Below are 25,689 nucleotides of genomic sequence, written 5' to 3'. Positions count from 1 at the left end.
TTTATATTTTATTGTAATTTTGTATTAAGATTGAAATATATAGTAAAAATAACAAAAATAGAAACAATACATTTAAATATATACATGTATAATATAATTTTTTATATTATCCATTTTAATCCAAATATAAAATGTAACAATATATAAATAGAAATATTATATCAAAATAGATACATTTTTAATTTTATTAAGCATTATATTGTATTTTATCATAATTTCATAATTGTTGATACTGAAATATAAAGTAAAAATGTGTCCAAAAAAGTGTATTTGTTTGCAGGCAGCTACCATGATAATGAACTTTAGACTAGTGGTCGACCGATGTGTGTTTTTTTTTTACAGCCGATGCCGATATCTTGGAAAGTGGGGGGCGATAGCCGATATAAAGCCGATATGATTTTTAAAAATTATTATTATTAATATTTAAGAAATTTGAAATCATTTGATAATGGATTAAAACATAAATGTGTTAAATAAACATACTTATACTTGAGATGACAAGGTATTTTTCACAAATAAATAAATATTTAATAAAAATATTATAAAAAAGGAAGTAAATACTGTTATCAATGGGGGACTCAATATTCTGGGAAGTTTGTGTGCATTGGGAATAATATTTTTCAAATAAAGTCAGGGTAACCCTCATTTTACATACAGCACACAGTGAAAATGACATGAATATGACAGTGGGCAAATGCATAAAGCACAGCATCATTTTAAATCACAAGTTTAAAGTTTAAAGCATTCAATTCACACAGACTGACCATCATGCAGAGAACATGCGATCATGCTGGATACACATGCACACTCCACAAGATCTTACAGCTGGATTTGACTAAGTTTGCAAGGTGCGTGAAATATGTTTATTAGTAATTCAAAGATTTGTTTAAATTATATAAATGCGTGTATGCTTAATGCTGACGGCATTACTCATACTCATAGGCCTAATATAAAATAAACCGTTATAATACTTTCTGTATACATTAATTTCTTTGTTTAACCGTTCTATCTGATTATTAGACAAGACTTCTATCCGTAGTAGACAGAACTGTTAACGATGATGATGAACAAGAGAGAGAGTGTGAGCACCGTGTGAGCTCAGGCTCTACTGCTCTCAGGGCCGTCAAAATAAAATTCCCGCCTCGAACACATTGACCAAGCAGAAAAACATATTAGCAGATGCCGATGTTTAAAAAAATGTCAAATATCGGCCGATATATCGGTCAACCACTATTTCAGACAATATTAAGTCTCCAAACTCAATACTTTCACGCATTTATTGACTCTGTACATAACTATATAAACACATTGAGTAGATAAAGTGCATGCAGGATCTATGGAAGACTCTAAACACACTATGACTCATGTTGAAGGGAGTGAATAATGTAACGTACCAGTGTGAAGCTCTTGGGAGAGGCCGCCCACCTCTTGACTGTGGTGAGGGGCCACTCCTGCACCACCTCTTTGGTCTTCTCATCCACCCTCATCACTGACTCTTTGGTAATGCCCAGTAAACGCGGGACCAACTTATTCTTGCTTTTCATCTTTTCCTGTTGAAAAATAACACATGGCGTTTGTGTATTGTGTGGCAAGGACTGAAATATACAATGGGCTGCTGATGCATTTCTGTATTTATGTGATTACTAAATTTGTTTAGCTCAATCATGTTGAAAAAGTATTGCCCTGTATGAGTTCATTGTCCTTATTTCAACTTTCTCTCTACTACTTCCCACAATGCCTACAGAATAATGGATTGTTTGATAACCACTATTTTCATCGTTGATTAAGACATCAATTGTTGACAAATAATCCTTACTCATTTGTTGACAAATTATTATTAATAATATAATATAAATATAATAATTTTGCATAATGATACAACTTTAGTATAATATTCAAACATATTATACAGTACAATATGTATTATATTATTATAAATAGATGTGTATAATTAAATTATAATATGCATTACATATTATTATAACTAAATATTAACTAAATTTATATCACAATCAAAATCCAATAATAAAACCAAGTAAAAACAAATGTATCTAAATAAATATATGCATAATAATATTATGCATTACATTTATATAATTATTAAATCAAATAATTACAAATATTAGAAAATCTCATGTTTGATCACAGTTGACACAACTGACCAGTCTTAAGAGTTTCAGAGTATTAAAAAACAAAGTAAAGATATGTAGTTTTTTTTTTTTTTTTTACCTTTTCTGTTCAAGGCAAACAGATGAAAAGTACTGATGACTCATCCTGTACTACAGCGATTTTCAACCAATCAAGTGCTATTAAAAATGAGAATGTCCTGCCTCATGATTCCACAATTAGCATGAATTTAAATCATGTTCACGACTGTGACATAACTAAAATCTATATAATACATTAAAAAACAAATGGAGCCCTTCGATATCCTTACTCAGACTTCCTGTTTCAACAGGAAATCCATCAACACAGGAAAGAAAACTTTGCTTGTCAAACGACCTCACTGGGTTTTTAAAGATGTCTTCACCAGATGGAATTCCCACACTACCACAATATTGTTATGAAAAATAATGCTGGGAGAAACATTTCATTCGCCATGCTTGTGCCATACTCCTTTATCGGATATTCAGTATCATAACAAACAAAGCATCGCTAAAAACAGTTTGGAGGATACGCAGTCTATAAGTAAAATATGTTTCATTAAATCATACAGTTGTCCCTTGATACCAAATAAGAACACCAGAAAACAACCTCCTTTGTGACCCACATAGGATTATGGGTAATATTAGCCCCCAAAGCATGTGCAAATGCATATACACCAACCAGCCACTGTTGACAAACTACTTCAATGTTCTACGAGCTAAAGCTCTTCAATCCTAATCTTGCATACTGACATTTCATCTCAAAGCTAACTGCGCTAATCAGGCAGTGCAGCTGCTACATGGGCAGCAGTGTCTCACACTAGACTACAGTATATGTGTTACTCGACCACAGTCTGGAACCTTTTCCCTTCATTTCAAACACAAATGACCCAAAACAATTGCCCGCTGATGGCATCCTAGGACTCTTACCACCATGCAAATAAATAATAAAAACTAAAGCTAAACGTTTAAGTGACCTCTTGCACCGCACATCTCCAGGCTATTGTTTTCACCTGAAGGTTGAAAATAACAACCTCTGATAAGAGTGCATTATAAATAACGCCTTACCTCACAGAAAGACCAGCAAATATTGTTTACGGTCCTGAATGGCATCGCTTTTCAAGGCTGAGGTTTATGTAACGTGGGTAAATATAGATTCTTTTATTTTTTTTTGGTAAATGGTCATTGTCTTATTGTCTGAGTTGGTCAGGGACGGTGCTTTTGCTCATTCAAAGTGGTGCAATCTATTGTTAGACACTATTAATTAGAAACCTGGCACTTAGCAACACTCCACTAATGACCTGAAACTGATCCTTGAGCAGGCAGCTTGTAAATCTTCCTCTGTGTGCCGTACCGCTTAAAAATGCTTAATAGTCTTAAAAACACAAATAGAACTGAAATAAACAGAAACACATTCTAAGAACACTCTATATACAGTAGATAAACACACACAGGCTAACTTGCTTAATTCTAACAGTTAATTACAGGGGCCTCTGGAACACTTTTGATTGGTCAGTTGCAACATCAAAAATAATATAATAATAATAATAAATATGATATTATAATAATAAAGACAACATTAAATTATTTACAATTTAAAAAAATATATAGAATAATATATATAATTAGGATTATATATAATTTTTTAATTGATTACTTATAAATTATTAAATAATGTAATTAATTTGAGTGAAATTTACTGTTCTCTCTCTTTCGCTATACATACACTAAATATTTAAACAGTTTGTGATATCACATCACTTTATTTAGATCATAAAACTTAATAGTAGTAAAAATAATAATAATATTTTTTCAGTTAAATGTCTGGGTATATAATATAATTAAATATATGCAAAAATAAATAATGAAAACTTGATTAAAATTTTCAGTACAATTTTACAAATGTAAAGTGACTTTAATAAAAAATAAAAAAAAATAAAAAAAGTAAAACTCTTCTGAAGAAAACTAAAGAAACACCCATAGACAGTCTATTGCACATTATTTTGAATCTGTCTGCACCTATATTTTCTGAGACTGCTGATAGTATAAATTATTTAATAGTCTTTCAAAACACTCTTTTTGCTGGTTTACAGTAGCGGCAGTGCTGCTATGGTAAAATTTTGTGAGCTTGCAGTCTGAATTGAAGGTAATAAAAGAAAAACTATTTTTTGCAGCACAAGATAATACAAGGGCAATAATTAATTTTTCTGTTGTGCGTGTTAGCTGACTACATGCACAACCATTTGTGACCATTTATCTGCATTTTTAAACTTCAAACAGAATCAGAGTTTAGAGTTTGAACTGTATAATACTCACCTTCACCAGGAAAAATGACACCCCGTATGTGCGAAGGGACCTGGCAAGCTTCACATACTTCACTTTTGCCTCGATCTCCATCATCTCACCGCAGCTTTTGTGATCCTGGTGAGGATATTAAGTCATGAACACTTCTCCGCCATTGTGGGATTTGAACCAACAACCAAACACAAGCCAACTTAGTCTCTTTGCGTTCATGTTTTAATTAACAATGGAAAGCTCTACATAAGCATCTGTTTTCATCCTTATAAGTGAATGTTTTATCTAGGAAGGCCTTCTAAGCAAAATAAACAAAACCAGAAAACAGTAGTCTTTTCTTAAAGGGACAGTTCACTCAAAAATGAAAATTCTGTCATCATTTGCTCACCCTCATGTTCCAAACCTGTATGAGTTGATTTCTTGTGTTGAACATGAAAGAAGATATTCTAAGATTGCTGGTAATCAAACAGTTGGTGGTTTTTATTCCATCTATGGATTTCAATGGCAACAACATGAGGGTGAGGAAATTATGACAGAATTAAAATTTTTGGGTGAACTATCCCTTTAAGCTAAATAAATTCTGAAAACCAATATATGTATTCTAGCATGGAAAGTATGTACTTTTAAAAGCATGAAATGTTTGAATGTTTTTTTTTTTTAGCCAATGGTAAAAATTGTAGTTAATTTTAATAAAACAAACGTTTCTTTTTTTTTTTAACCAGCAGTCTTTTTTTTTACATTATATTTTACATTATATATTATTTTTTCTACAGCAGGGTGGGAAGACCAGTAAATAATTATATTATTCCACTTCCTGTTTTAAAAATTGTTGTTGTGCTTACTGTGATTTCAAATCAACCATTCAACCCTGTTACCAAAGTTACTGTATGAAAGAAAAAACATTTTTTTTTACCAAGCTTTGATTGCAGAAAAGCTAGCCATTAATTTAAGCTAAATTTTCAACCCTGTTACTCAGATTTCAGATTTTATTTAAATTTTTATAATTTTGTGTAAAATCAAAGTTTGATATATTGCAGATTTTATTTCAATTTAACTATTACAAGTTTGCATAAAATTAAAGTTTGATATTACCTCGATGTTTAAAATTAGGGGTGAAACACAAATCAGAGTATGAAACTACATTTAGTCATGTTCCAAATATTAATAATAGGATAAAAATATTCCAAACCTCATAGAATGAACAGAAAATAAAACTGCTTGACCTCCTGCAATCCACATTAACTCAAAGGTTAAGCCCTTCTTTTTACTGACCATGTGCTGAATTTTTTTTACAGTGGAGTCTCAGGCTGTTTTTTTGTATGTTAGACATGGATAGTGCCTAATAGCTTGTTTTCCTAGAATAACGGATTGAATAAAGCTGACAGAGTCATGTACCTGAAAAATTTTCTTCTCCGCCCCCCTCTGTTTGATGTACTCTTTTGGTAGGAACTCCTTCAGGCTGCAAATACATTTCACATGTTTACACCAATACTACACAAAACATTTTTCCCTCAAAGAGCAGAGAAAAACACATGAGGTCATCCTGGCAGGATTTACATCTTCATAACGTAATTCTCACATCAACTCTTAAGGTTTCCAGACAGTACAGAATTCTTGCAAATAATTGTCTAGTCTAAAATGTAATCGGATAACATCTGCGAGAGCCTGTGTGTTACAGTGACAGTGTTGAATGGGCTGCATATGATGCCGCAGCAACAAGGCATGTGGTCTTACTCTAAAAATCCTGGCTTGTGTTTGTGCTCCACGTGGGGACCGAATTGGATCTGTGCCTGAATTCCAGCGAACTCGCAGGCCTTATCAAAGGACACGGGGTGGGATCCGTTCAGAATGTCATCTCTGGACTGAAAGAGAGACAGGAAACAAGAGCAGATGTTACAGAATGTAATGAGGGTGCTAATAAAGACGTTACAGAAAGTATGCGGTGCATGCCCTAAAGCAGTTGTTAGCACAAAAAAAGCATTTGAAGGATCGTCAACTTCTTTAAAGAATATATAGATCTGTATATTAACACAGATTAAGAGAATCACTGTGTGGAGATGTCAAAACATTGTGTGCAGTTCAGAGATCGTGCATCGGAGAACATGTAACGACATGTAGCCGTGAGATAAAATGATTTTGTGATTTAAGGAAGACTTCTCATCTTGACATCGTGTTTTCTTTAAGTGGTTGCATGCTATTTGTAGCACATCATTTATGGTCATTTATGCAGGCATGCTTTAATGGACTGGCTCGGATTGTACTAACACAATCTCACGGCCAACATTAGTTTCTCTCTTCCAGTACAGAAACAAATTCCCATGAGATAAAAAGGCGGAAAAGCAGTAATCCACCTAAAAATACAAATTTGGTCATTATTTACTCATTCTCATGTCATTCCAAAAACTGTATGCTTGTTTTTTTTTTCCAGTGGAACACAAAAGGAGAAATTTTAAAGAAGCTTCACACCGTTTTTATTCCAAAAAAGTTCAAAAACAAACCAAATAAAACCAAAACAAACCAAACTAAACTCTTATAAACCAAACCAATAAATAAATAAAAGCATCGGGTTACTGAAAACTATGTCGCGACTGAAGAACAGCAGGGTTTCCCAAACTGGCTTTTGATTTAATAAAAAAAAAAAGTTAAAGATAAAATCTAAATATCTAAAATTACAATAAATAAATAACAAAAAGAAAAGAAAAGAAAGAAAATTTTATGTTAGATACCAACATCAGAGAACACTGAAACATGTAAATGTGTCATTGAATATTAAAATATTAACTTAAAAATCACAGTGGGTACTTAAGTAAACATTTTATGTCAAAGAGGTTTGGTAGCCAAAAAACGGTCAGGAATCCTTGTTATATGGAAAAGCTCTTGGAGATAATTCTTTAAAAATTCTACTTTTGAGCTCCAAAGAATAAAATAAGAGCATATGGGATTGGAACAAAATGGGGGCAGGTACATACTGACAGAACTATCTGTTTTTAGGGGAACTATCCCTTTAAGATGTTTCAATAAAACTGAGTGCAGTCTAATATTACAGACAGCCTGAGGCCACCATGAAAGCTGACAGCCCATCTGTTCAAGCGTCTTCTGATATACACCTGAGTATAGCTCAGTTTAAAAGCTGAAAGGTTTAAGTGTCATCCTCGCCGGCTCCAAGTGAGCATCTACAAAACAAGTGGCGCCTATTTGCAGAGCCAATTTTGTGAGTTTTCAATCCGGATTAAGTAATTAAAAGTGAAAAACTTACACACACTTGTTTATGAGAGTGTACACTTGGCCAAGATTGTGAAGTCATGGAAGTTTAACATCATCATAAACAAGTGTGTGAGGGGCCCTGCCCTCATGACATCCACCAATCATCTCACATCTCTCCCAGATGACATCAACATGGTAACAGTAGAAGATACAGTCAATGAGGGTTTATGGGAACACATCATGACAAACGGAGATATGACGAAGTCACGCCCCCAGTGCAGAGCAGAGAAATCCCCTTCAGCCTGCCAAACACTCCTGAGTGCAACACTCTGTGTGTGTGTGTGTGTGTGAGCTGCGCTCTTCTGTTTTTCAAAGTATGTGGGTGTGTGTGGCACCATGTCAGAGAATTTCACGTGGGCGTGTGTTTACTACAGAGGAAGAGAGAGACAGAGGGAGACTGAGGAAAGGGAGAAGAAGTGTTACAGTCTACTGTATGTGTGGCATTCTAAAGCATGAACACAAAAAAGAAAACTCACTTTATCCATCACTTACAAAAAAAGTTCACTGATATTGTTTAAAATACCTTAGAGCAACATGTAAATATAGTGTACAATAATTTCATAATAGTAGCATCACGGTAATGCATTTTTTTGACAAATACCATGATATTCTTGTTTTTTGTTTAAGACTGTGTACCATGTTAATACCATTTTTCTTGACATGGTACCATGGCAGAACCAAGTCGCAAGAATATGATAAAGTACCACAGTATTACCATGTTTTTGAATGTATCAGGGTAATACCTGGGAAATCTGAAGTAGAAATGTAAATACCATGTTTTTGGACTTTGTGGTAATTGGTAATGGTATGGTAATTCTTTAAAGTGCTTGGTAAATAAATATAGTTATCATAGTACTATGGTGTATATACCTGGTCTCCCAGGCTGAAATCATTTGACAACGGATTAAAAAATAAATGTGTAAAAGAAACACGCTTATACTTTAGATCAGGGGTTTTCAAACTGTGGGTCGCGACCCACTCGTGGGTCACGGAATGGAACAAGGTGGGTCGCACAAAGTCACTTGGCTGCAGCTAATTTTGCGTTTCAATGACACACAGACACTAACACAGTTCAGTCTAGGGCTGCACGAATGTGACGAGTGGGGCGGGGCCTAGTGCCATGGGAACAGAGCTAGGCCGGTGGAGTGATTGGGAAATGAGCAACACTCACCGGTCTCAAGAACCACGGAGGAGATCGGAAAGATACAAAAGAGGAGCGATGACAGTGAAGGACGAGAGAGGACCAGGCCTGGGTTTTATTTTGTGTTTGTTTTTTATTTGTGCACGGCAGTCATCCGAGAGGGGCTGTCGCGCTGTTTTGTGTTTATTTGGTTATTAAAACTTTGTTTGATTGTCCGCCGGTTCCCACCTCTTTCCACGAAGGAGTCATCGAGGCGGTGGGCTGGAGTGAGTTCGCCCCCCCCCCCCCCCGGCAACTCACTCCAGCCCACCACATCGAGCACCCTCGGCGGCAGACTCCTTCGCCCTGCTCGATGGCACTGCGGATTCACCCCAGCGGCGAAGGATCTTCGGCAGCGCGCCCCTCCTTCCTCCCTGGCTTCGGCACCAGTGTAAAACATTAAAATCTTCACAATCACAGGAAGAAGGAGGCGGGAACTGGGAACCCACTCATCACAACGATATAGCCCACCAACATTAATAATGAACTGCAATATCCTTAGTGTGATTTTCAAATTGCAATTAAGTCCGTGTGCGTTGCGTGTTTTGAAGGTCTCAGAGCAATGTCATTAAAAGGTTCAATCGGTCTTTTTTTACCTATTTCACAATTATTTTAATCTCCAAACTGTTTTAGATAGTTCTGCTTTGCTTCTTATGCTTTTCTAAAAAAGTGTTGGATTGTGCTCCGTTCTCGCCGACACACACGGAAGGATCATGAATGCAACAAAACACAGCAGCGCAGATCACACTTCACTGGAGTGAGCCTGCTTCACGTTTTTATGGACACTACATATTTTAACGCCAGTAAACAAAAATTAAAACTTGTAAATTTGTAGTGAAATTTTCAGTTGTACTCTAAAATAAAATGGTTATTTTTCTTAAATACTTAATTTCTGTCATAAAAATTTTAAGTAAGATTAGGTTTAAAGTAATTTCACTCGTTGTTTTTTTTTTTTTTTTAATATTTTGGTGGGTCGTGAAATATATTACACTTGTCTAGGTGGGTCGTGGAATGGAAAAGTTTGGGAACCACTGCTTTAGATGACAGTATTTTTCACAAATAAATAAATTTAAAAGAAAGTAATCACTGTAACCAACAGGGCACTCAGTATTCTTGGAAGTTTGTGTGCACTGGAAATCATATTTTTCAAATAAAGCCAGGGTAACTCATTTTACATACAGCACACAGTGAAAATGACATGAATATGACAGTATATGTGCAAATGCATAATGCGCAGTATTATTTGAAATCACGGGTTTTTAGTTTAAAGCATTCAACTCACACGGACTGACCATCATGCAGAGAACATGTGATCATGCTGGATAAAAATGCAAACTTCACAAGATCTCACAGCTGGATTCGACTAAGTTTGCAAAGTTTGTGAAATTAAATGTTCATTAGTCATTCAAAGATTTGTTTAAATTATATAAATGCATATTTGCTTAATGCTGACGGCAAACGAGAAAGTATTATAAGGTTTGCCTTTCTATTACTAATAGGCCTAATATAAAATCAATCGTTATAAGACTTTCTGTATACATTAAATTATTTGTTTAACCGTTCTATCTGATAATTAGACAGACTTCTATCCGTGTTAGAATTTCTTAAAAACGACAGCAAACGAGAGAGTATGAGCACTGTGTGCGCTCAGGCACTACCGCTCTCAGCGCCATCAAAATAAAAGCAGAAAAACTTATCGGCTGATGCAGATATTAAAAAAATTACAAATAATCGACCGATATTTCGGCATTGGCGATGTATCGGTCGACCACTAGTACATACTTTACTATGGTAAACTAATATGGTACCATATTTGAATAATCTGGTATTACCATATTATCTGGACATGTACCAAGGTTAAAAACACCATGCTAGGTAATACAGTGTAGAATGTAGGTTATCATTCTTGTACAATAATTTTTGGTTGTGTACCATAAGCATAATACCACGAGACATATAAAAGTACCACAGTAACATGAAATTGCCAAAGTATTTTGTGTATTTTTAGGTGTACAGTATGTGGAAACTTGATATATTGCAAACACAATTAATAACAAGGATACAGACATTTCTTTTCCATGCTCTCCATTCAAACCTGGATACACTGACCTTATATTGGCAAAAAAGTGCTTATCCATCATCTAACATATAAGTTATTAAGTGCAGATGACAGAGTATGTTCATGTTTGTCAGTGGAAAGTTGCTCTGAATGAAATCCTCAGGCAGACACTAATGCATCTGCAGCAAGCTGTGTGCTCCAGAGGCCTGGTCAGAAAGCTCCGTCTGCTACAACAGCTCACGGCCTCAAGGGAAACTACGCGCTAGTGCAGAGCTCCTTGAGTGGACACACACATTCACACTGCACTACTCACACACGCATTTACATAACACGTATGCATGAAAACCCACTGACCGTTTTGTGACACTAGTCCTTATGACTCTAATAATACCAGAGAGAACGAAATACACTTGTGTGAATTTGTGACAAAATCACATGGAAGATCAAGTGCAAACTTAGCATGATGGAGTAAAATATCACATGATAAACACCCTTGTTTCCTTAATAAAAACATTTCATTGATCGTGTTTTGCAATAATTATTTTTAGATATTAAAAATATCCCAGCCATATTATTTTTGCGGAGTTTGCTCTGGTTTGCCCGATCAAATCTCATTGGCCAAAATTTCCAAATAGATGCATAAAATATGTGATTTTTTCATGTTTGTGATCTAAAAAAAAAAAAAAAAAAAACACTATGAAAAGTGCCTTATTAGGATGAAGTATAAAAGTGTGATGTAATAAAAAAAAAAATATATATATTTTTTTTCAATAGCGTCGCTTTAATTGTATTTTTGTGTGTTTTAATGGTAGCTACAAGAAGTCATGAACAGATATTAGCTTCAGGAAGTGAAAAAAAGGTGCATCATTAATTGTGATAATTATTTTTACTGTGCTAAACTAATCATCTTAATGAACGCGTTTTCTCAGTGCAATTGTTTTCATTGCATCATGCTGGTTAGCTCCGCCCACAATTAAACCTCATTGGTTCACAAGTTCACACATACAGTCAATTGCCCTAAAAAAATAAAATTATGTAAAAAATGTTTATTATTATTATTATTATTTTGGTACATTTCATTTTTATTTTTCATTTATCATCAGGAAACATGGTGTTAGCTTTCACTGTTATGCTGATGATACTCAGCTCTATATTTCTTCGCAGCCCGGTGAAACACACCAATTTGAAAAACTAATGGATTGCATAGTCGATATAAAAAACTGGATGACGAGTAATTTCTTACTGCTAAATTCTGAAAAAACAGAGGTGTTAATTATAGGACCTAAAAACTCTGCTTGTAATAACCTAGAACACTGTCTAAGACTTGATGGTTGCTCTGTCAATTCTTCGTCATCAGTTAGGAACTTAGGTGTGCTATTTGATCGCAATCTTTCCTTAGAAAGCCACGTTTCTAGCATTTGTAAAACTGCTTTTTTCCATCTCAAAAATATATCTAAATTACGGCCTATGCTCTCAATGTCAAATGCAGAAATGTTAATCCATGCATTTATGACCTCAAGGTTAGATTATTGTAATGCTTTATTGGGTGGTTGTTCTGCACGCTTAGTAAACAAACTACAGCTAGTCCAAAATGCAGCAGCAAGAGTTCTTACTAGAACCAGGAAGTATGACCATATTAGCCCGGTCCTGTCAACACTGCACTGGCTCCCTATCAAGTATCGCATAGATTTTAAAATATTGCTTATTACTTATAAAGCCCTGAATGGTTTAGCACCTCAGTATTTGAATGAGCTCCTTTTACATTATAATCCTCTACGTCCGCTACGTTCTCAAAACTCAGGCTATTTGATAATACCTAGAATATCAAAATCAACTGCAGGCGGCAGATCCTTTTCCTATTTGGCGCCCAAACTCTGGAATAACCTACCTAACATTGTTCGGGAGGCAGACACACTCTTGCAGTTTAAATCTAGATTAAAGACCCATCTCTTTAACCTGGCATACACATAACATACTAATATGCTTTTATTATCCAAATCCGTTAAAGGATTTTTAGGCTGCATTAATTAGGTAAACCGGAACCGGAAACACTTCCCATAACACCCTATGTACTTGCTACATCATTAGAAGAATGGCATCTACGCTAATATTTGTCTGTTTCTCTCTTGTTCCGAGGTCACCGTGGCCACCAGATCCAGTCTGTATCCAGATCAGAGGGTCACTGCAGTCACCCGGATCCAGTACGTATCCAGACCAGATGCTGGATCAGCACCTAGAAAGGACCTCTATTGCCCTGAAAGACAGCGGAGACCAGGACAACTAGAGCCCCAGATACAGATCCCCTGTAAAGACCTTGTCTCAGAGGACCACCAGGACAAGACCACTGGAAACAGATGATTCTTCTGCACAATCTGTTTTTGCTGCAGCCTGGAATTGAACTACTGGTTTTGTCTGGTCAGAGGAGAACTGGCCCCCCAACTGAGCCTGGTTTCTCCCAAGGTTTTTTTCTCCATTCTGTCACCGATGGAGTTTCGGTTCCTTGCCGCTGTCGCCTCTGGCTTGCTTAGTTGGGGACACTTCATCTACAGCGATATCGTTGACTTGATTGCAAATAAATGCACAGACACTATTTAAACTGAACAGAGATGACATAACTGAATCCAATGATGAACTGCCTTTAACTATCATTTTTGCATTATTGACACTGTTTTCCTAATGAATGTTGTTCAGTTGCTTTGACGCAATGTATTTTGTTTAAAGCGCTATATAAATAAAGGTGACATTGACATTGACATTTGTGTAATGTCCACAAAATGGCCTATGATTAGTTTCGTTGAGGTTGAACTGGGATATCCTACATAAATGGGGCCAGCACATAGACTGTATAAAAACAGGGCCAGCACTACAGATAGTGCTTCCCTTTTGTTCAAAGACGTTGAATCTGATTTGTAACGAGCATTAGTGACAGAATAATCAGCCAATCAAATTTTGACGTTCCATGACAACACGTCCTCTGGTGTTTCGAGATGTCCACATTTAAAAAACGCATTCCAAGAGTTAAATACGCATTTTTGGTGGGGTTCTCCTGGTAAAATTCACATTCCAGGGGCTAAATATCATGTCACTGAGGTCGCTTCAACCAGCAGATATGAAAAACAACCCACGGCAACATTGTTAAAGTAGCCCAATTTGGCAACACTGAGTCCATCATTTAGTTGGGAATTTTCAAATAAAATGCGCAGCTACACCAGATCTTGTTGCAGACAATAGAGGAATAACCGAAGGATAAACTACTTAACCTCTTAGCATGCACCCCGACTCCCTCGTCCTGAAAGCCTTTCAACTCGCACGTGTCAGTGTTTATGAATAGATTAAATGAAACAGGACAAATTTAATCTTGACAAACTATGTATCATTATAAAGATCTAAGCCTCAAGCATTGACGACAGATCACTGTTTTTCAATGGAAAGCTTATAAAGACTGGATTTGCTACATTTGTGTAAGCAGTACACATACAAACATGAGCAATGGAAACGCTGTACATTTTGAGCATTATCTAATCTGGTTGATAAAAAGTAAATCCCAAAGGGTTTTCTTTCCAAAGACACCAAAATTATGTTTCAGCTGTGAGTCCCATAATGGGGGGTGCTGGCTAACAGGTTAAACTGAATTCGCTAACAACGGGATTGTGTGCCATTTCAAAGATTGCATCTATAAGTGACTAACAGCTAGCACCGAGCACAACAAGTTATTTGGCCATGTTTATTTTTTTAATACGAGTAAAGGGACATGGAATGACAGAAGCACAGACTTTATTTACAAGTGACAGGTGAGTGCTTTATTATTTGACGAGTATTGAGTCATGCACATTGTTATGGAGGTGTACGTGTTGTCTGATAATACTGTGGCGTGGTGTGTGGATATCCAGCATTTGTACAGTTCTGCTGCTGTAATCTGAAAACACTATGAAATACCCAAAAAGTGCCTAAAGAGAACAAGGTGTAAAAACATGCAAACTATGGATGATGCAATAAAATATCAAAAAACAAATCCCATAGTTTCCTTGCAAAAATATTTAGCACTTGTGCTTATTCACAATTTATTTTAATAAGTGGTAAAAAAAAATGCATAAAAAACCCTAACAACTGGTGCTTCAATAGTTGCGCTAATTATTTTTATCGTGTTAAACTAACCATCAAAATGTATTGCATCATGCTGTTTAGCTCCACCCCCAATCATACCTCATTGGTACAAATTCCTGCACAGACACTTTTTTGATTCGCTATGCTTTCTGGCATTTCAAATTCATTGCGATCTGAAAAAACAATGCAATATTCTATATATATATATATAAAAAAAAAATAGGGAAAAAAATAATTAGGAGGAGATGCGAGGGAAAAGTAATCCATACTGCCTACAGCTGAGGAAAACGCAATCGACAAATCAGCAACTGTGAAGATAATGCACATTGCCTTCACGGCTAACCAGTAATTAATTCATAAGAGCTATGTCACTATTTCACTGCTTGTAGACAACACCTAAATGTCTGTGCAATAGTGGCTCTGAGAAATTAATTAATAGTTAGAATGGTAAATGGTAAATGGACTGCATTTATACAGCACATTCAACAGACCACATGGCCATCCAAAGCGCTTTACAAGTTGCCGATAATTATTGTAATTATCAATAATTATGCAGGGCATCAGGGTGAAGTACTTCCAGGTCAAGAATCTGTCACTCTAAAATTCATTAGCCAATGAGAACCCTTTCAAGTGCTCATTCTATTCTATTCTATTCTATTCTATTCTATTCTATTCTATTCTCTAAAAATAATGTGTTAGCTCAAAAAAATTAATAATAATGCAACAGTTTCACACATTTTGTGCCAACTTCTAATGAAATTATGTTCAACCAAGAAACTACATGGAGTTAGAAGAACTTAATTTGTAAGATTGAAGTATACATTTTTTAACTAATGGATCTTTCAGCCTGGAACCAATTTATATGATCTTTTTTCAAGAAAAAAAGTTCTATCGAGTTACTGCAACTTATAAAAAAAAACAAAAAAAAACAAATTCAGTTTAAATTAAGCACAATATTAATTTAATGTAATGATCAACACTATTATGTCAACTGAACTCAACAAATTAATGTTTTCAACTTAAAAGGTTTGATTAATTTACTAAATTAGAATGTTTAACTTGCAACCACAAATTTATTTAAACTGTGATAACAGGTCCCCTGAATAATTTATTTTTAGGTTGAATCTATTCTGTTCTAAACTGCTTGGTTTCTATTTGTTAAGTCATGACTACTAGCTCCACCCACAGTGAAATATCATTGGGCAAAAAACATGTTCCATATAACTGTGTTTAATATCAAATATGGTCTGATTGGCTGTGATCTTGTTGTGACGTATTTTGCATTTTGATGAAAACATCTAGTCAGGATATGGTCTGAAATAGAAAAAAATAGCAAAAAAGTGACCAAAAACAATCTTTTACCTGTACAAAGAGCAGGTTGAGCTGGACAGGATCACGAGAGTCCACATTCTGGTCAGAATAAAAGAATTTCCTTCGTAATAGTAGTATCTCGCTTTCCTCTACGCCCTGCTCCCGAAACGTCCTACTGTGGTCCAGCCAGTTCACTATGAATGAAACATTCGTTCATGTTAGGGTTAACAACCAAAAAAATTTTTTTTAATCATTTGTAAAAACAACACACTTCAAATCCAGTGAGCATATACTAAGGGGGTCTATGACACCGTTTATTATATCATTAAAATATTTGGACTGTGTAAAGTTTCTTTAAGCCTGTATAAGAATCTCTCAGTGTGTGTAAATCTGGCGGGGCGTGTTGTTTGCTAATGTTTTATTTTCACAGTTGCCCAGAGTCTCACAATCATCATCTGTGTGAAGTTTGGCTTTCAGCTTCTCCATCTTCCTCTCGTCTCGCAGGAGGGTTCTGTCTTTCTTCAGCGTTCCCATTCCATCCTCACGCTTCTCCTCCACCTGCTCTTGGATGAGTGAGTACTCCTCATAATTAGTGATTCCTGTGGAGAACGAGATAATCAGCACTCTGTCTCTGTCTGTCTTTCAATCTCTCCAGCATAGGTTTTGTGGGAATCTTAATAAATATCATTCAGGCAATAGGAATTGGAAATTGTACAGAATTGTATATTGATCAGAAAAATGAAAATAAATAAAAAATATAAGGGAATGAGGAGGCTAATGTTTATCCAGCCACACTGCCGATTAAACTGGCCATTTAAACAGAAAAGGACCATGTAAAGTCATATTTTTCATGTGATGTTTAAGAGTCATATATCCAACACTGGACATAATGAGAACAAAATAAATTAGATTGTTTATTTGCTACAAGTGGTGTATTATAATATTACATATTGGATTATAGTGTACCGTATTTTCCGGACTACAAGTCGCACTTTTTTTCATAGTTTGGTTGGTCCTGCGACTTATAGTCAGGTGCGACTTATTTATCAAAATTAATTTGACATGAACCGAGAGAAATGAACCAAGAGAAAACATTACCTTCTCCAGCCACGAGAGGGCGCTCTATGCTGCTCACTGCTCCTGTAGTCTACACTGAGCAGCATAGAGCGCCCTCTCGCGGCTGGAAACGGTAATGTTTTCTCTTGGTTCTTGGGTCTAAATAAATGCGACTTATACTCAGGTGCGACTTATAGTCCGAAAAATACGGTATTATAAATATGGCAGATACCAATAAATGACAAATATTAAAATTGTTTGCTATTTTGTCTCAATTACAAACACTAAAACTATTAATAAACCTATTGTAATACTAAAAGTATTACAAGTGAATTTAGGCATCACAACGTCATAATGTACAGTATGAAAAATGTACAGTACTGTATATTAATTTTTATGTGTTTAAATTATCTAAATGGGAAAATACAGAAAATTTATATACACAAATAAGCTTCTTCTGCTGGAACGCCACTCTCTAGTGAATGCGTGTAGGACAGTTAATGGAAGCAAGAGATTTATTGTTTATAAACTTTTAAATATGGATATTTTTCCTCGCACAAATGCATCGTTTCGCATCAGAAGGCCATTATTAACCCCCCTGGAGCCATGTTGAGCACTTTTTATGATGGATGGATGCACTTTATTGGACTTCAAAATCTCAACATGCATTCACTTACATTATAAAATTTGGAAGAGCCAGGACAATGTTTAAAAGTATAGTTCACCGAAAAATGAAAATTAGATATCTATCTGCTTACCCCCAGGGCATCCAAGATGTAGGTGACTTTGTTTCTTCAGTAGAATGCAAATTATGATTTTTAGCTTCAGTCATGCAGTCTCTCAGCCCTACAATGCAAGGCAAATGGTAACAGAATTTATGAGAGAAAAAAAACATGCACAGACAAATCCATAATAAACCCTGTGGCTCGTGACTATACATTGATGTGTAAAGACACAAAACGATCTGTCTGTGCAAAAAACTGTATTTATATATATATTTTTGTCTCTGATTCACTTAATGTCTGAACCATTAGCGAGCTTCACAGCAGCTAGCGCGTGAGGCATTCTTCTTCTTCTTGCATTATGACGGATTGCAGACTGGCGAAGTGCATTACTGCCACCTATCTGTCAAGTGCACCATTGACACTCCTAACTGAGATTGTAGATAGAGTGTCAATGGTCCACTTGAGAGATAGGTGGCAGTAATGCACATATAAGTCTGCGATCTGCCATAATGCAAGAAGAATGCCTCACGTTCTTGAGTTCAAATAGTTCGGACATTGTGTGAATCAGAGGTAAAGAAAAAAACTATATAAATACTGTTCAGTTTCTTGAACTGACCGATTGTTTTGTCTCTCTACACATCAATGTATCATCACGAGCCGCGGGGTTTAATTTGGATTTGTCTGTGCATGTTTTTTTTACTCTCATAGATTCTGTTACCATTTGCCATGCATTGTACGACAGAGACTGCAGCAACTGAAACTAAAAATCATAATTTGTGTTGTACTGAAGAAAAAAGTCACGTACATCTTGGATGCCCTGGGGGTAAGCAGATAAACATCAAATTTACATTTTTGGGTGAACTATCCCTTTAATTTAACTCCAATTGTATTTGTCTATAAGAAGAAAGTCATATACACCTAGGATGGCTTGAGGTTGAGAATCATTGGATAATAAAAATTTTTTTGGGTGAACTATTGCTTTAAGTTAAGAAGTTAAATTACTGTTACTGTACACTGCATTTAACCAAAAAAAAAAAAAAAACAAGCCCAATATTTCTACCAAACTTGACAGGATAAAAGAAGGACCCACCTATCCTACTGCAGATGGTGACCAACAGCTCCCCTACTGTTTTGGAGTCATCCACCATTATGGTTTTGATTGTACCATCCAGCATTTTGATTTTCTGAGGTCTCTGTTTTTTCTTGTACTCAAGGACGTCCTGTACATGACGAGAACAAATGCTGAAATGAAGCTTAGAATCACAATGGAAATAAAAACTTACGAAAGTCTGAAGAGAATACATATAAGTCAAATAATGTGATTTACCCCATTCCGCAGCATGTAGTAATCAAGGGTCTGCCCTGATTCCAACCAAATTCCTTTTCTGGGGTCATCATCGGACAAGAAGAGTCCGTAATCGGATGCTGCAATAATTTTTATATAATTAAAACATTAGAAGTAGACAGTAAATCAAAGAGATCAATCCGGTCTACAAATGTTCGTAATAAATATCAGACTCCTCATTAAACCACAAAGCCATTTGTCTTTGATCCTAAAAGAAACAAACTGACATTTATAAGATGAGCCCAATTCATTGTGGCCATCGTGGGAAGCAATCATGTGCATCACAAGGGACAACAGTCATATAACTGTAGCTTGCCGTATAATGAATGTACACGGAGTAGCGGCGCTGCAGACTCATCCCATGTGATGACTCCTGTTGAGCTGTTACAAGTCCATTTCGCAAGCTCCATTGAACAAGAGAGCATTAATGCTTGACTTTGTGAGTGGAGATGGAAAGTGAGAGAACTCTTGTCCATCGGACTCACTCTCAAGCAGAACCGGCCATCAGCTGAGGTTGCACATAGCGTAACACTTTTGACATGATGGATACAGCACCATCTAATGATGTGAAAGTGCTGGTATAAAGATTTAAGCCAAACCCAAACTTCTGTCAAGCTCTGCAGATTTTTACTAAATTTAGACCAAACATAAATGTACACCCTGGCCCTAGTGTGTTTCAGTAATACTTTGATAAAACTATCAGCTGCAAAAAGCGTAGAATTCTCAGTTTCTCTAATAGGTTGTACCATATCTAAATCCATTCGAAGCAATTCTAGAGTTTTCCTCAGAAATTATTTCACAAAATGTGCTAATGAGTCAATATGAATCCAAAATTGACCTTATTCACTTAAATTAATATTCCTGTTTTGAATAATTCTGTGTATTTTATTCCAATAAAAACAAGTCTCTAAAATGACTTTTCTTTTTCAGATGATGTCATCAAGGCCAGATAAAAAGCATGCAATTTTAAGTGCTAATATTTGCACACAGAACTATAAAAAGACTTGCAAAAAATTTACCGAACACTCCCCCACCTGGCATTGGTTGAACAAAAAGGTAGCCTTGCCCCCAAATTCATACTACTGGTTGAGCCAGTGTTGCTGGTTGTGATGCTCAGACAAACAGAAATGTTTTGATAGCATCACAAAGCAACAGTGTTGCCAATATTTTTGCCATCAAAAATGATGGGGTGGGTGGGGGTTTGTAGTCTCATGGAAGTGTGTAAAATGCCGGGAAGCCTAGAGGAATATTTTGCAAGTCTTACCTTGTCCACTTTGGGCCTCTGGAACTCGCTCTCTGATAATCCGGCAGGCGTCGTAAACCGGAGTTGAGGGCTCAAACTGCATCGTCTTGACCACATTGCACTGTCGGACGCAAATCTTCAGCGACAGGGCCACCATCGTGACTGCTGCTTGAATGGGAGTGCCCACTAGCACACCTGTAGAAAGCGAAAAAAAAAAACAATCTGTCCATTTCTCTGAAACTACCAACAACCCATTCATTCTTTGAGGTCCACACACTACATCAAAACATGGTTTAATCTGGATTAACGAGAACAGAAGTAAATGTGAATGCAAATGTTTTGCACTTCAGTTCAACCCCAGCACTAAATAAATGAAATGTGCCTGCCACTGAAGATAAGAGAGAGAGATCAGAGCTTTGTGTAGGCTTACAATATGAGCTTCTTACTGCCAAGAGACGTCTGTAATGTAGTTATTAGATTAGTAGAACAGCACTGCCCTTTAAATACTGAGCAGAGGAAAAGAATCTACTGCCAACTGGGTATTTAGCCTAAGCTCACTCAACCTCTACCAAATATCACAGCTATGAAATGTAATCTTTGCATGAGAGAAACCTTCCAGTTTTAAAAAAATCAGTAAAAGTGGTTATAGAGAGACTGAGATCAAGCAGAATATTTCTAAATTATGATAGTGTTTTCACTGACCCTGCAAGATATCAGTAGAGACCAGCATCAAGCTACAAGATCAGATTTATCATAACCATCAAACTCGGAGCAGAAATCAGATTTACAAAAGACATCAAAGTAGAGAAGTGACTTGCAACTGAGATCAGATTCATACTAGAGATTTGACTCTTAAGACATCAGCCTAAGAGCAGAGATCAGACTTGTTACTGACTTCCAGAGATTTGTTTGGAACTGAGATCAAACTAGTGACTGAGGTCAGATTTGTATGCGAGATTTGATTCACACCAGAGATCAGACTAGCAAAAGATCAGATTATTACCAAAGATTTGACTCCTAACAGATCAGACTCAAAGAATCAGATTCAGAGCAGAGATCTGACTTCTGAGATTAGTGTCATATTAGAGATTTGACTTGTACCAGACATCAGACTCACAAATGTGATTAGATTATACCAGAAATTTGACCCGTAACAGATCAAACTCAAATGAAAGATCAGATTTGCAACAGAAGTCAGATCCAGAGCAGGCATTTGACTTGTAACTGACATTAAATTTGTACCAGTGATTTCATTCGTAAAAGAGATGCAATTCGGAACTGAGATCAGACTCATAACAGAGATCAGGATTGTATAAGAGTTTTCACTCATATCAGAGATCAGACTGATAGTAGACATTTGACTCATAACAGATCAGACTTAGATGAGATCTGCAACAGAAATCAGATTCAGAGCAGAGATCTGACTTGTAACAGAGATCAGATTTGTACCAGAGATTTAATTTGTAACCATTCAGACATGTAACTGAGATCAGATTCATACAAGAGAATTGACTCTTAACAGAAAGCAGATCAGATATCAAACAAGGATTTCGCATCCATGGTCAAACTGCCGTCTCATTTGTATCAGATTCTTAAAAATGCATCAGTACAGATAGTTCTGTCCCTGACCATTCTGTGGCACTTCTGCTTGACAAAGTACTTTAAAATCAAGTAACAAACTAAAAAAAAAAAAAATTCAGAAACTCAGACGAAATAGAGGGGAGACACTCTCAAATCAAAGTAACCATTATAAACAGCCCAGGAATCACAGACAGTCCAGCCGAAGCGATTGAGAGTCTAGAATAAAGTGAGATGTGTCTGTCTGATAGTATCTCACCAGAGCCAGGAATACTTCAAAAGAAGACAGAGAGAACTAGCTAATCTTTTCTTGATAATAGACTTGTGAATTAGCTCCACAATATCTTCTCACTCAGTGCACACATACACACAATAATAAGCACACAGGGAGCATAGCTCTGTATAGTCCTTTCTTTCATAGTTAAGGCATACAAGGACATGCAGAGGTACTGTGGACCAGATGGGAAGTCCGACAGAAACCACACACACACACGAAACCAAAATTTACACTTGCCAAATGCCACATGAGAGTAATATTTTTCTGAATAAGGTCAATAAGTCTTTTAAAATATTACATACTTTGACCTTTTTATGAAAAGACAAGATTAGTGTCTTATTTCCAGCTTCAAGATTAGTGTTTTATTAGTCTTTTATTTTGTGACTCCCCCCAAAAATGCACAATGCACATGATGGCAACCCTGTGGCTCACTGAGTCTGAGAGATGGAGGGAGAGATAGACGACGTACCACCTGCCCCCTTAATCTCTTGTCTGCAACCTCCCAGAAGCCCTGCACTGGGCACTTCCATTCGTGACAGACGCTGCAAAATACCTCTCTTTTCTTACCGAACCTCCAGCCAGGCTCAAAGCATTCCACCTCTCACACTGCTGATCCTCTAAACAGCATGTGACTCTCTACAAGCACCAATAATTGACTCCTGGGGGACAGTGGGAAAGCAGAAATAAATCGCAACAGTAATATAAGAATTAATCAAAGCCCTGTGCACTTTTTCAAATTATTGTGATGGAAAACAGGAGTAATGGATTTAAATTTGGAACAATGTGCTAATTTGAAATTAAATGGTAATAGTGCTTGACTTGCTATTTGGTTGCTAAGCCATTGCTAGTTGGTTTCTAGGGTGATCCAGGTGGTTACATACAAGCCACTATGATAATCTGGTCCACAGATAAAAGCACCCGTTTTATTTTACACCAGGTGAAAGTCGTAAGTTAAATTCTGTGGATGAAGATTCCATGCATACCTAGGTCTGAAAACAGGTGGAAATGTTCAAAACTTTAAGAATCAGATTTGAAACAGATTTGATTTGCTGTCTACACTGGAGAAGAAAAAGAGACTTGACTCTGCCTCCTTCCTTAAACACAACCCCCTGTGATTGATTTAATTATAGAGACTAAAGGTGGAGTGGGGAAGGTGGTGGGATGCCAGAGGAATTGTCAAAGGGGTGGGTAAGGTAAACAGCCATTTATATAACCCTAATGTTACACTAGTTAGATTCAAATCTGTGTTTTGGAGCTCTCTAGTAAATTTTGTGTTTATTCTAGTTTTTTCAATTCACTGAAACAAATCTGATCTGTCACTGGATTTATGCACCTAATGGAAAAGTATGCAACTGGCTTTAATAACAAATTACAAAAAAAAAACAAATACACTACAGGGCTCCAAACTGTGACTAAAATGGTCGCATTTGCGACCATAAATATTAAAATGCGACTGAAGTTTTTGCTGAGGTCGCCACTGGCGACATATTATCTACATGTTATCGCTTAAAATAATTGCATGTAATGCCTTCCTGATTGTTTTGCATTCACATCTTTTGTTATGTTCGTGCATTGAGAGAATGCGCATCGAAGTTTTAGTGGGAAAAAGAGTTTTAAACAGTCCTCATCTGACATACACCTGATAAACGCGCGAGAGAGAGAAACGATGGAGACTTGAAGAGAAAGTGCAGAAAAACAGCGTCTATTTCGTTCATAACTTGAACAAACTACAACAGGTAAAGCTGTCATCTGTGTGGATATTGGCAATATCTTTAACAGTTCTCGTTTATAATCATAAGGCTTCTTCTTAACCAATGTTGGGAAGGTTACTTTGGAAATGTAATAGGTTACAGATTACAAGTTACCCTGTTTAAAATGTAATAGTAGTGTAACTTTTTCAATTACTTTATTAAAGTAATGTAACTAATTACTTTTGAGTACTTTTTGATTACTTTTCTAAATTTGTGAAATTTAAAGAATAATAAATAAAAGCATATACATCAACTTAAATACAGTTATCTAATAAACATGTGACGTATTCTGTGTAATAAACTCCTGAAACATTGGTGTTTTTTTAAACTGCTGTCTCTTTGTATATGATATGATGATAGTTTTCTCAAAATAAGTAAAATGCACATGAAGTGACACAGAGCAGTTCTAGAAATTATGTTTATGTGCTCGTGTACTCCTATATTGAGGCAGCAGAGGTTGAAAACACTGCGAGCTTCAGTAGGCCTATGTGTAGTAAATGAAACCATGTCTTTGCCATTAATTTACAGGAAGGGCAGACTGGGAAAAAATTCAGACTGGAAAATTCATACAAACAAATTCATGGACAAATATATTTTTTTGTATGGACCTGACATAAAAAAGGTTTAAATCTTTAATTTGGGAATATGCAAAATAATTAAAAGTTGTCTCCTGAACTGCATCTTCACTTCCATTTTTCTCTTCAGTCTCTTTATTTTGCCCTGTTATCCATCTCTCGTGACTTTAATACTCAAGATTGAACAAAACTATACTTTACAATACAATACTCTACAATACTACAAAATCTTTATAGAAAAATCCTAATACTGTACACGAGTCATGTTTTTCCTTTACAAAAATTAACCTTGCTTTTATTAGCCTATATAAAAGTAAAATAACCTTGTTTTTTTTTTGTTTTCTTGCAAATGGATTTGTATTTATTTTTAAATAAATACATTTGTAAAATACTTTTACATTTTTGGTTATCACATTTAAACAATAGTAACCATTTTCTCTGGATTTATAGTTAAATATTAAAATGTAAATTTAAATCGGAATTTTTTTCAGATAAATTCCTACTGTAACATTACAACAGATAATAATGATGTCCTTTAGTATTTTGAGTGATGGCTGGTGAGCAACGTGCTGCTGCTTGATTAAAAAAATAAAATAAAATAAAGACAAAAAAGCATCTTTACAGATGAAACTGACCTAAAACCCTGAACAGTAGTTCTGCTTCTCTGCTCCAGCTGTGCGCTTCCACAGTCCACTTTATTCTCTCTCTCTCTCTCTCTCTCTCTCTCTCCCTCCCTCTCTCCCTCTCCCTCTCTCTCCCTCCCTCTCTCGCTCTCTCTCTGT

At 36.0% G+C, this 25,689-nt stretch overlaps 1 protein-coding gene across 1 annotated transcript in view; it reads right to left on the bottom strand.

Annotated features, from left to right (window-relative positions):
* LOC132133015 (talin-2-like) overlaps positions 1–25,689 on the bottom strand; it is a 178,300-nt gene that overhangs the window by 58,645 nt on the left and 93,966 nt on the right. Inside the window, exons 2-10 of the mRNA XM_059545669.1 lie at positions 20,748–20,921; positions 19,466–19,563; positions 19,229–19,358; positions 16,804–16,956; positions 16,409–16,551; positions 6,174–6,301; positions 5,835–5,898; positions 4,461–4,565; positions 1,395–1,550 (exon numbers count right to left, since the gene is read on the bottom strand). Coding sequence (XP_059401652.1) covers positions 1,395–1,550; positions 4,461–4,565; positions 5,835–5,898; positions 6,174–6,301; positions 16,409–16,551; positions 16,804–16,956; positions 19,229–19,358; positions 19,466–19,563; positions 20,748–20,883 — 1,113 coding nt within the window. The 5' untranslated portion in view covers positions 20,884–20,921. The remainder of the gene's footprint in view (positions 1–1,394; positions 1,551–4,460; positions 4,566–5,834; positions 5,899–6,173; positions 6,302–16,408; positions 16,552–16,803; positions 16,957–19,228; positions 19,359–19,465; positions 19,564–20,747; positions 20,922–25,689) is intronic.

The sequence above is a fragment of the Carassius carassius genome, chromosome 50 (assembly GCF_963082965.1).
Source record: "Carassius carassius chromosome 50, fCarCar2.1, whole genome shotgun sequence".
NCBI lineage: Eukaryota > Metazoa > Chordata > Actinopteri > Cypriniformes > Cyprinidae > Carassius > Carassius carassius.
This window is presented reverse-complemented; position numbering and strand designations above follow the sequence as displayed.